At 40.1% G+C, this 12,452-nt stretch overlaps 1 protein-coding gene across 1 annotated transcript in view; it reads right to left on the bottom strand.

Annotated features, from left to right (window-relative positions):
- Positions 1–5,484: 5,484 nt before the first annotated feature.
- The window catches only part of LOC140950041 (uncharacterized), a 15,325-nt gene continuing 8,357 nt past the window's right edge, over positions 5,485–12,452 (bottom strand). The window contains exons 5-8 of the mRNA XM_073399206.1: positions 10,796–11,142; positions 9,089–10,255; positions 8,346–8,610; positions 5,485–6,437 (exon numbers count right to left, since the gene is read on the bottom strand). Coding sequence (XP_073255307.1) covers positions 6,018–6,437; positions 8,346–8,610; positions 9,089–10,255; positions 10,796–11,142 — 2,199 coding nt within the window. The 3' untranslated portion in view covers positions 5,485–6,017. The remainder of the gene's footprint in view (positions 6,438–8,345; positions 8,611–9,088; positions 10,256–10,795; positions 11,143–12,452) is intronic.

Below are 12,452 nucleotides of genomic sequence, written 5' to 3'. Positions count from 1 at the left end.
TACTGCATTTAGTCAAATGTAAAACTGAGGTGGTCACAAATGAAGGAAAAACATTAGCAGGGCTGCAAATAACAGTCGGTAGTCGGATAATAGGGAGCTTACGCAACGACGACGGCGAAGTCAACGAGAACGGTAAAAAAGCAATAGGCCACTTCCGAGTTCCAAAAACCCTCACGTTCAGAATGAGGCCAAGTGTACAAGCTTTCTTGTGAAAATGAGTTTTATTTGAATGAGAATGAAAAATCATTTCCACATCAAAGGCTGAGCCCTAATCCTCGTTTTGATACAGAGACCAGAGGAAACTCGGAATTGGCCTATACTATAGGTTTTAGATTGGTAAACAACGTCTCTGCATAAGCATCACACCTTTTTATACATTTCTTTGCCGTCACTGAACGACTACAATTTGAAAATGTCTAATTTCTTGTTTTGTGGAGGTCGTGAACAAAAGCAACGACTTGCTTTTTCTTTCCCTGAATTCTGTTAGAATTCAACTTCAGTACAAATTGCCAACATTTGACGAACTGAACGAGGTGAAATAAGCGATATAAAGTTTGAGGCAGCGTGACTTCACTTTTTAAGTGACGTTTTCGTAGCCGTCGCCATCGATGTTGCTTAAGGTTCCCCCGGGGGGGGGGGGGGGGGGGGAGAGGTACTCAACAAATGTTTATACAAGGAGGCTCGGCCCGATGTCCAACCCGTCACCCTTGTATATACTATTTTTCACGAAAAAGGTACCCCTTTTGTATACCTTCTATTGAAAAATGGTACCCCTTTCACATACCTTTGTTAGAATTTTGCATGCCTTTAACTGCTGTTAATGCACTGTCTTTTAAAGGGACTGTGTCACGGCAGTCCAGTTCGTTTTGTTTCATTTTGCCAATGACTCGCCCTCAATCGCAATGGAACTTAAAGTAAGCAAAGAAATTACATGTAAATGACAAAATCAGAGATCCGAGACAAACAAATATGTCTTCTGAGCATTTTTTTTTGAAGCTGCAAGCAGCAGCGATCAACTTTGAAAAACTATTAGCCTGAACAGCTTTCAAAAACCCAAATTTCAATCCGTTTCAATCTTCTTCAGTTTTGCCCATCCGTGGCATCTGTTGTTTCTGTTATGTTATTTTAACCTTTAGAGTTTTAAGCGGTTATTTTATATTTCTCTTAATTTAGTGGGGCATTTTATAATTTCCTAATTTGGCTGAATTTCGTGACACAGCTCCTTAAAATAGGAATCAATCACAAAAATAGAACGTTTTCTCGACTTTATAAAGCCATAAAATTCATCTGTTAGCCCTTTTGGGCACTTTCACAGACCCAAATGACAGATTTCCCTACCCTTTTATATACTTCATCTAGTAAAATCCCTACCCTTTCATATACCTGAAGCCTGAAAAAGGTCCCCCTTTCAGGCGGAGCCTTCCCGTATAGGCTATCATAGGGAGTACCAACCGGGAAGCTCCCTAATATCGGCCTATCATGTCAATTTGCCTCTTCCCAACGGAATACTACGGTTGGACATGAGGACCAGACAGGCAGATCACAGGTAGTCGAAGCTCGAAATATGGGCATCGGCGATCATCGGCATTGTTGCATAACATTCGAAATATAAGGATTTGTATGGGAAAAAAACCTGTTATTTCCGTAACCTAGGAAAATAATAGGATTTCAATGAGAAACAGCTTACCTTACATAAAATGTGTGTTACATCTCTCCTGTGTGGTCCATGAGCCGATTCAGGGGCACCCAACGTCAATTTTTGGAAAATATCTGTTCAGAGGACGATTTGAGATCTAGAATTTTCAGAACATTTGTTGTAAAATTTCTTGCTTGCCTGCCTCTCCTAGGATTTTTGAAAATCTAAAAAATGGTATAATTGCCCATTTTTAACGGATTTCAAAAGCCCTAAAACGGTCACCTAGAATTTTCGGGAGCCTTTTTCCTGGATGAAATTTTCGAAAAGGTAAGTTTGGTCCCTATAATTTTCGAATCACTAGACTTTCAGCTAGGAAATCCGAACAGAAGAAAAATTTCTAGGGGATAAAAATATGCCTATATCTCCAGTTTAAATACTAAAATACGTTTAACAACGCTATTTTTAAGTGGTTTTTAATATATTCTCGTTGGGTGCCCCTGCCGATTTATGGCCTTTTTTTGGGTTTCACTCTATTGATTTATCCCACTAAAACGCGGAGTGAACTTGTTGGACAGGCGTCCTCTCTAAAAAGAAAAATTATCGGCTGCCCTTTTTTATCGAGCTCAAGTCGATGGCGCTACTGAGTCAGTGTTAATCCGGCACGAGAAAACCAGCCGACCGAGCCAAGCTCGGGATTGCTGGAATCAGAGCCAAGTGGGAGTAAATCCGAAGCCAGTGGCAAGAGTGCAACTGTACCATTCGGCCGCATTCTAGCAGCGTTTGACTATTTCAATACACGGGTACCTACATGTGGCAAAATTTGGCCAAACAATATATCCCACAGAAACCCATGCTTACGGGTTTTGCATATAACGCTTTTGTTTCCCCACTAAAATGATCCATCTTAATGTTTCATTTTTCCCACTTAAATGCTCGGTCACCCCCAAAAAGTACAAGTCATTACAATGATTGGATAATTCTTCTCGTCGAGAGGCTTTTTTGTATTGATTCTCAAAGTTTTAAGAGGGCTAACAGAAACGTATAAGTGCTATAACAACAATGTATACAAGTTAATAGTTAACAAATAAAGAAGCCTTGACTGTACTTTGTTCCGTTGTAAAGCGCGCAGGAATTGGCTAGAGCACGAAAAACGTGCCTGCGTGGCAGGCGTAAAAGGTGGAGGGGAAGGGAGAAAAGTGCGAAAGCGGGGTATTAAAAGAGAAGGGAGCGCCTGCTATAAGAGCCGGTGTTTTTGTATTCCGTCCACCATTTTCTTAACTAATCCGATAACGTCAACTGTCAAACGAGACCAATCACAGGTCACTTTGTTTACCGGAAATTGTATAATCGAGCGAAATTCAATATTTTTGTTCTTCCAGCAAACGCAACAAATCTAGACTGCTCAGAGTTTCTCTTTTTTTTATTGCTCACAGTCTACGACAAACAATGATCAGTTTCGTGTGAATACACATGACCTTTGGTCTTAACTCATCAAACACCATGGCACAAAGAACAGAACAGTCGCCAGCTTGAGACGCGAATAATGAAAGGGGAATTATAAACAATTGTCAGAAAGCTCAACGGATAGTTTTTACCAGTTCTCTTTTTAAAAACCATACGACGGTATATGTATTTGCGGAAAAGGCGGGCTTGTGAATGTCAGCATTGCAGATGTCTGGCAAGAATCGCAGTTGCCTTAAATCGCCGCTCGGTGTTTGGACAAATCTAGCATACAAAACCTCCTGAGCATCTCTGCCTGCTAAACAACAGAAACAAGCTATTACAGTTGGTTCTAGTTCGGGTTTTAACGTAAGGTTGCTACATGATTGGAGTAATTTTCATCTTCCAAAGCTTATGCCAGTAAAACACATTTCCTTAATGTCTGCATCATGTTTGTCAATAACAATAACAATTTATTTATATGGAGCTTATTCCTTAAGAGTCCACAAGCGAAAATTGCCTTAGAAAAAAAAATGACCTATATAAAATCTCAAAAGCTTGGGACCAATCTTTAACATACGTTCATAAAAAGGTTTGTCTTAGTTTTACTCAACAATAAGCCTTTTTGAAAAGAAACGTCTTCAGGGCTTTCTTAAAACTAGTACAGAATCGCACTCTCTTAGCTCCCTTGGAAGGGCATCCCAAAGCTGGGGGCACATATAGAAAATGCCCTGAGCCCGTACGATTTTATATTATAACATTGTGTCTTCAGAAGCTGCATGTTTCCTGATCTAACACTACGGCAAGGTCTATATAGGTCCAATAGATCCTGGAGATATGCAGGTGCCATACCATTTACCACTTTATATGTAAATAACAAGATCTTAAATTCTACGCGCTGCTCAACTGGCAACCAGTGAAGCTCCATTAGTACTGGCGATATGTGATCATGCTTCCTAGACAATGTAACTAGCCTAGAGGCAGAGGTCAACACGTTTTGCAGGCGCTGGATCTTATACTCAGGAAAGCCATACAAGAGTGCGTTACAATTATCCAATTTAGAAGTCACAAAAGCGTGCAATGAAGTCTTAGCGTTTTCTACACTGGGAAACTTTCCAATTCTTGAAATTGATCTAATTGTGTGAAAAGCAGATTTTCTCACTAATACACGCCAGGATAAACGCCAATAAGTTTCTTGTTACGACTCAGTCAATCAGGAATTTACGCAACCTCTTCTCAGGTTCTCTCTTCTACCCGTCTCTCTCTCTCTCGCTCTGTAGGGGTGGGTAGGAGAGAACCGTGGGAACGAGGTTGGAATTTACGGACGCTAGCGTCCGCAGAAATGAACAATAGGGGCTTTTTATAGCAGGCGTCCCTTACCCCCTCTCCCCAATCCCCTCCCTATTTCCCTTCCGTCCCCTTATCCCCTTACCCCTTTCGACGCCTGCTACGCTGGTTAGGAAGAAGTGTAGGGGGGAAACACGAGACTTAGTCGAATGTTTTTCCCTACTTCTTAATGCTTACATTAGTCAATCACAATCCTTTTTAGAATGGGATAAATGATTTCATTGGTTGAATAAGACAAAGGCTGTCAAAGCATCAAATCTATCACAAAGTGAAACGAGCGAAACGTTCTGTGAATTTGAATGCAGAAGAAATGTACAATCAGTATCTGTAGGTAAAAAGTGCTTATAAAACCCGCCGAATTGCGGCCAATGAAAATCTGGACGTCATTAACGTGACAACTCCCTTTTAAAAACGTAATTTTCGTGATCATAGAGTAAAAAATCTTCTTAAAAAGTCTTCCAAAACTTTGCTGCTGTGAATGAATTTCAAAACAGGACCTTTTTGCGCTCCGCCATGAAGAAAACATTGTTGAATTCGTCAAAGGACGATTTCGTAACCAAAAGCTTTCCGTATCCACAAAAAAGAAAACTGAGCATTCTTTTGAACTTTTCCTTTCCATTTGTGTCTTTTAACGGTGTATTTTTAACCCTGAAACGCCAAACCTTTGTCGTGAAAACCACCGCATGGTGTGATTCACAGATGGCGTCACAGACTTAGGCCCGGTTCAGACGCCGCTCCACTCATGTGCCGAACCTAACTGATGAATTAAGTACGGCAAAAGAGCGGCGTCTGAATCAATTTGGTACGGTAGTTTTAGTTTGGTGCGGCAAAAGCGTTAAGTTCGACAGAGTCTGTCGAACTTTTGTCAAACTTAACTTAGGTTCGACACACGGTACGCCGTCTGAATCAGATGTCGCGCCAGTGTCGCTCCAAAGTCGAACTTATTCAGTTAGGTTCGGCACATGAAAAGTACGGCGTCTGAACCAGGCCTTAGCTCCGTGTTTTATACTCTCATAAACCATGCGTTTTCAACCAATCAGAGTGTGCGTTATATCTGAACTTTATTATAATTTTTAATAACACAACAAAAAAGTTTATTTTACACAGCTGTATTGTGGTGAAACTGTTTTTATTTTTACTTTTCTGAGCAAAAATATTTTTCCGTGAATATCCCCCTAAAGTGCTCGAATAATGCTAGCATAATGCACAAAGTGGAATCTTGTTTTTTACTGGCTTTCAGAAAATAGCCCCTTTAACTGAACAAAAATTCAAATTGTATGTAAAAATGTGACAAAAACAAGGCCAATTGAAAGGGAAAATCTTCACCCTTTATGAAAGGTTTTTCACTCCAACAGTCACAAATCAAAACTTCATACAAGCTTAAAAACGCCATTTATAGTGTACCATGGCTGAAATAGTCGAGAAGATTTCTAAAAAGCTATTTTAAAGGAGCGCATTACAAACGTTCTGCTGCATTCCCTCCCCCGCAACACCCCCAATGCTCGTAGAGGTTTATAGACAGGAGAATTTCATTTTTAAAAATCTGACCAATTCTCCCTGGCCAATTCAAAAGTAAATATTAACAAGAATTATTTTATCGCTCTTCCTCCTTCACGGAGTGTTTAACTTCCTTCATCAATTCTTTACTTTCCGTGGCCGTTTTCCGAGCGCATGGCTCGGCATTCCAAAGGCACACCATCAATTCGATCCATTCTGTAGGAGGAGGGTGGCGAGTGCCTCCGCGTTCTTCTCTGCGTTGTTTCCTCTCGTTTATATGTCGGGTAACCTCCTCTTGACTGCAGGAGATCGGTTCAGAACGAACTCTTTCACCGAACCACATTTCCCACATCATCAATCCGAAGCTGTACATGTCCACTTTGAAATCGTAGATTTTCTTTTCGCGGGTTATCTCTGGAGCCATGTACCATGGTGACCCACAATATGTTCCCGTTATCTGGTTTTTAAAGGTGGCCAGCCCCAAGTCTGCCACTTTGATTTGCTTCTCTCTGGTAATCTGTGAATGAGTGTTTAGTGCAAGTGACGTAAAATAACTTTTATACAACTTAAAAAGAATGAAACGAATGAATATTACTTATCTTACTACAGTTTGATCAAAAAGGGCTATTTCCCTTTCAAATACATCGCGTATGTACCTGTTTTACAGTCCTGTATTTGGGATCTACCCTACAAGTGTTAAGGGTGAACAAATAAGGTTAAAACTCTTTTATTAATCAAGGACCTAGTGATAAGAACTCGTAAGTTAACATTTTGTCATTTTAACCATATATAAGAACCTTTTAAGCCCAAAAGGTAAAACGGGTTTTGAAAACTCAGACAATAGTCTTTTAATTCCAGAAATATAAGATAACAAATGGAAACTGACACAACCTGATCGAATCTGAATTGGAGCCTCGAGCTAGTTTGGTTGAATTTTTCTGTACTGCGTGACAAATAACCTGCAAATACAACCGCCTCTCCTCGCTCACCGTCGCTGGGGACGTTTTGTGGCGGGGCACGATGAGAGGCGGCTATTTGATAAAGTGTCATTGATAGGTTTAATCCGGTCGTGTGGACGACTAGCCTGCGTTTTAATAGCATGCGAAAACAGCCGTTTCTCCTCGTCCTTCGCTGCTGAGGACGTTTCGCGAGGAATAACGTCTGCGACTCAGCGACAGAAATTCCACACTGACGACGTAAAATCTGTCTGGAATCGGGTCAGAAGCGCTGATTGGTCGACGGAGTAGTTACATTGTTTTAGCTATTGTTGACGAATGACAGACAAAAGACAAATGGCCACGAAGGTCAAATGTAAACGCGATGAATCTCTAACAAAACAGTCAAAATTGGTGGAATGTATTCTTCTCTAGAAGAAGCATTTGAGTTTTGCTGGAGCTCGTTCGCAGATGAACACAACACTTAAGTAAAATCGACCAGTAAAACCGTAAAACTGAACGAATTTGGATGTGGAACCCCATGAATACCGGATATATTATGTAAGCATTGATTAGGCGTAGATGTGTCTCCGCGCGAAACGTCCCCAGCGGCGAAGAGCGAGGAGAAACAGCTGTTTTCCCAGGATAGCGTTTTAACCGGCCAACCCATCGTTTAGACAATTTCAGCGGTTTAAAGTGTCTGCGATGAAGGCTAGTACACCACAGACTCTTTGGATAAAGTTGAAGCCAGTGCCCTTAACTGTGGACTGTCTCCAATGCGAGTTATTTTAAACATCAAAAGCAAGACACTGAACAAAACGAGTATAGCTTAAATAAATAAATATATAAATAAATAAGTAAACAAATAAACAAAAAGAGTTAATTCAACACAGAACGTCTTAAACAACATCTTTTAACATACGGTATATAGATTAAGTAATGGACAACCTACCTAATCAGATCTAGAACAAGGGCCCAGTGTAGTACACAAAAAAGCATTGCACACTGGAAGATTAAGACGGATTTCATCAGGAAATTGAGTAATACATTAACTTTCAGTGGATGAAAACCTTGTACCAGAATAATTTAAAGCATATTGCATTCTTTTTCACATTTTTCAAGGGCTAAAGATGTAATTAGTAATCTGTAATAACACCAAACTGTTCTCATGGGAGCCCGAGAAAATAAATGTCAAATTTAAAAAAATGACATCTTACACATAAAATTTTTGAGAATTTTCCTGTGTTTTCACAATTCTTGTAAAATTTGACATTCATTTTCTCGGACTCCCATGAGAAATTTCCTTGGTGTTATTACAGATGACAAATTACATCTTTAGCCCTTGGAAAATGTAAAGATGTCCAGGGTTTTTGTCCACTAAAAATAAAATTTACTCAATTTCCTGGTGGATTCCGTCTAAATCCTTTGAGTCCACGGTTTGAATGGTTACTGGGAGAAATTTGCAACGTGTAGTAACTGAAATGACTTACTAAAACATTTTCAAGCTTGAGATCCCGATGAACGATTTTCTTGCCGTGAATGAATTCCAGGGCATCTAAAATTTCAACGCCCCATCGACATGTGTTAATGGCTGCCGTCTCTGTCACCCACGGTTTATTTCCCTCGTTTTTGAAGATGTGATTCTTGAGACTTGTCTTGCACAACTCAAAGACGAGGGCCAAGAATCTCAGCTGGTTGTCCTGGACATCCATAACTACTCCACAGAACTCCACTATGTGGTCGTGTTTTAGTTTCCTGCAAAAAAGTAACATTTTATTCTCCCTTAACTTTGAGAAAATTATATTACATTGCCGCCGACAAGGCGGACGAGCAAGTAATGATTACTTTCTGATCATTGAACACATTTTAGTACAACTCATTGGTCATATTGGACGATTTTTACATGGATTATACCAACGACTTTTGCAAGGAACGAACCTAGCCTTTTTCTTAGAAAGCTTACTTCTCTTTTAGTTCTTATTTCAATATTTAATGCCAGGTGGTACGCATTCAGTTGCACCATGGGAACGAGGTTGAAGGAGGACGTAAAATGTCGCGTGTGAGAACACAAAGGACAGCCCCGATTGCCCTTTCACCCTTGCCCCCGTTTTTTTTTTCGAAGCCAGCCAAAACTTCCTTCCCCAGACATTTAGCTACGAATAAAGTCGTCAACTGCGAAAAATCGACTATAATTCTAGGCGAATTAACTCCTCTACGAACGAAACTCGCTTACATCAGTATATCTGCTTCTCCAAGGAAGGGGGCAACGTTTGACGCCTTCGGAAGTACTTTTAGCTTCTTGACAGCTACCTCTTTTTCACACCCTGGAAGGCTGATCTTTCCCTTGTAAACTTCACCATAAGAGCCTCCTCCGATCCTTGTACTTGTCTCGTAATAAAGAGTCGTTTTGTCGATTTCGCAGGAAGGGGACATCACGCGTATACCATGCTGAATAGCATCAAAGGTTAGGTTTTGACTTATTTCCTCAAGCTTTGCGTACAAAGGACTAAGTCTCTCGACAGTTCCTTTTCGTGTTTCTTCATCTTCGTTTTTAGTGAGATCCTGGCATTTCTTCTCATATTTCTCAAGCAGCCACTGATAGCATCTCTTGATGCTAGATATGCGTCCGCTCTCTTCTGTAAATTCTTGCGAAACTCGATGGGAAATTACTTGATCAATGTTTTTCTGCAGGAAATGCGTGGATAGTTCTTTTAGGACTTGGCAGGGATCGTTTCTCAGCTGCCATTCGTTCAGGATTTTGTCGACGGCCAAATATCCAATTACCGGTGCAGATAAAACACCTGCAGCTAAACCAATTGGGAACAGAACTGGCATGAAAACGACGCTTGTCAGGAAAAGGAATTTCTTAACCCTTGAGTCGAAGGGAGAACGGTCTTCAAATTTCAATAATACTTCGTCCGGGGATTCGCCAACAAGGACCTGATCGATCTCTCGTACGTCTTTCTCAATTTCAAAGAACTCTTGATGAAATCTCTGCTCAAGGTCAGCGTGAGCTTTGGAAAATAGTTGTTTCCTCTTTTCAAGGGTCTGTAGAAGTTTTTCGAACCGTTGCTCAAGGCATTGGTTGTAAATATTTTTCAGTCTTTCTACATTCCCTCGTTGACTGTCGTTTATTTGCGGCAGATCCTTTTCTTCCCACGAGCAAAACGCGCTTCTTACTTCATCCTGTTGTAAATAGGACTTGACTTGCGCGGAAATATTCTTCACGTGCCCGGAGAGTGCTTCGTCAATCTCCTTTATGGAGGCTCCGTCTTTGAGTTTTTCCAGCTTTACTTCAACGTCCTTTTGATCTTTGAGTCGATCTTCTCGGATCCGTTTTGCATTGTTAACTTGACCTTTCACCTGATCCGATAAGGACTTGAGACAGCCACTATTCATTCTGGTTAATTGTGAAAAAAAAAAGGTTAGTTTCATCTTAAAATGCGGTAGTCTGTCAGTAAACGGACCCCATGTGAAACGGACACTAACGTCGTAAGTCTTATATATCCTCTTATATTTTCTGTAATAGACACTAGCAAGGGTTCAGTGAATGATTTATATGTACGCTTAATAACTAGCTCAAAACTCTTTTAAAAACTCTCTGCCGATCTGTGCTGTCAGTAGTTTCAGCTGTTCACCAAATTTCTACACCTTAACAGGAGCAAATCCTGCAATTGACTGTTCAGGAAGCACAAATAGAAGCATAAGTCATCACTTTTTGTCGTTTTTTCCCCCCATGGCAGCTCTGTAATAGGAAACGCCTTTACTTCTTCGGCCGCACTTTGTTGACGTGTGATTGATAAATAGATAAAATTCCAGAGATTTTAGGGGATTTTATGCCTGAAGATAATGAACTAAGGAGGCTTGGCAAGTTTTGATTTTACAGTACGATGATGTAAAGAGGTGTTCGTATTAAGCACTCCTGAGAAATTCAAATTACCTGTAGAAGTGTTCGGTTTTCTTCTCGAGACAAAGTGGAAGAAGGCGTCGTAGTCCATTTATGAGGCTGCTGAAATCATCACTCATCACACCAAACTTCTGCTGGACTTGGGCTGCAGTGAACACCGACATTTCAATTACCTGGGATTTCTCTTTTAGGTGAGGGATTTTCTTCTTAAGTTTGCAGATGATTTCATTTTTAATTTTCTCTTTGTCTGACGGATTGGTCTTTGTTTGCCTTTCGACGTCGTCCCACTTGTTGCACACGAATAAAGCAGACTCGGAAGTGAGGCCCTTACATCTGTCTTCCCCGTAGAGTTTTTTCCATTCCATCACAATACGCATAAGCTAAAAAAATAAAATAAAATAAAAAACCAAACCAGTGTATTTATTAGGTTACGGCAGAAACCCATAAGGGGTTGAAACGTGTAACTCGCGTTCAATGCTTGTGAATATTCATTTTGACCATATTTGGAAATCTTAGTGACGGATATCCATTTTCAGCAAAATGGCTGCTGAGCGACCACCATGCAGATGTTTTAAGACAAGAATTCTGCCTTTCAAGGTTAAAAATACACCGTTAAAAGACAAAAAATGGAAAGAGAAAGTTCAAAAGAATGCTCAGCTTTCTTTTGTGGAGAAAGGGAAGCTTTTCACCAAGAAATCGTCCTTCGAAGAATTCAACCTTGTTTTCTTCACGGCGGAGACCATAGTCTGTTTTGAAATGCAACCAAGTCAGCGAAGATTTTGCTGAATTTTCAGGTACATTTTGCACTCTATGGCCAAGGCAATTACGCTTTTGAAAGGGAATTTATGTACTTTTAAATGTTTTATAGACGTTTTATAAATTTTTCTCTTCGGCGCTAAAGAAAAATTACAAAATGTGCCCTGATTTGAGATGGATTTTGTGTTGAATTTTGCCATGTGCTTAGTCGATGTCACTTGCGTGAACGGATCCACGATCCAGATAGTGTTTTCCGAATTGATTTAAAGGATTAACTTTTTGGACTTTGAATAAAAATTTTCAAGAAACGGCTTCTCTGTCTATTGTTTTGAGTTTGTTCATTCATAAAATTAGCTCAAAACACGATCGTGACTACAACATCTAAGTTTAATTTAAGCTTTTAAAATGCTTCTCACATTCATTACACGCATCACTTTTTGCGAAGATGTGAGGTTCAGGTTTTGGACACTTTCGATACGCAGCTAATGAATTTTATTCGAAAATATTTTTCACCGTTTATTCTAGACTTTTAACATAAGAATTTTAAAGGCCTATTTGCAGTATAAGTTTACTGTGCAGAGGGTCAACGAGGCATCGTTTTTTGAAGTGACAACTTCAAGAAGTTGCGAGGCCGTCAATAGGTTTCATAATGTTAGGTTTGGCCCGGGTGGTAAGGCAATAATATCCTGTTCAGTGTTTCGGTAATATTCCTGGTTTCAACCTTTGAAAGCTTTCTCGGCTTTCTGGAGTTTTTCCCCCGTTTGTCGGCCATTTTTTTAAGCGGGCGCGGGAACCTGAAGGAAAATTACGTCACGTTGTTTACGAAGTTTGATTGGCCAGTTATCTCTTCTTCTCGTTCCAAATATGGTACTTTCTAAAATGAATAATCACAAGCATCGGACAAAGCAAACATATGAGAGTTACACGTTTCAAC

The sequence above is a fragment of the Porites lutea genome, chromosome 10 (assembly GCF_958299795.1).
Source record: "Porites lutea chromosome 10, jaPorLute2.1, whole genome shotgun sequence".
Taxonomy (NCBI): domain Eukaryota; kingdom Metazoa; phylum Cnidaria; class Anthozoa; order Scleractinia; family Poritidae; genus Porites; species Porites lutea.
This window is presented reverse-complemented; position numbering and strand designations above follow the sequence as displayed.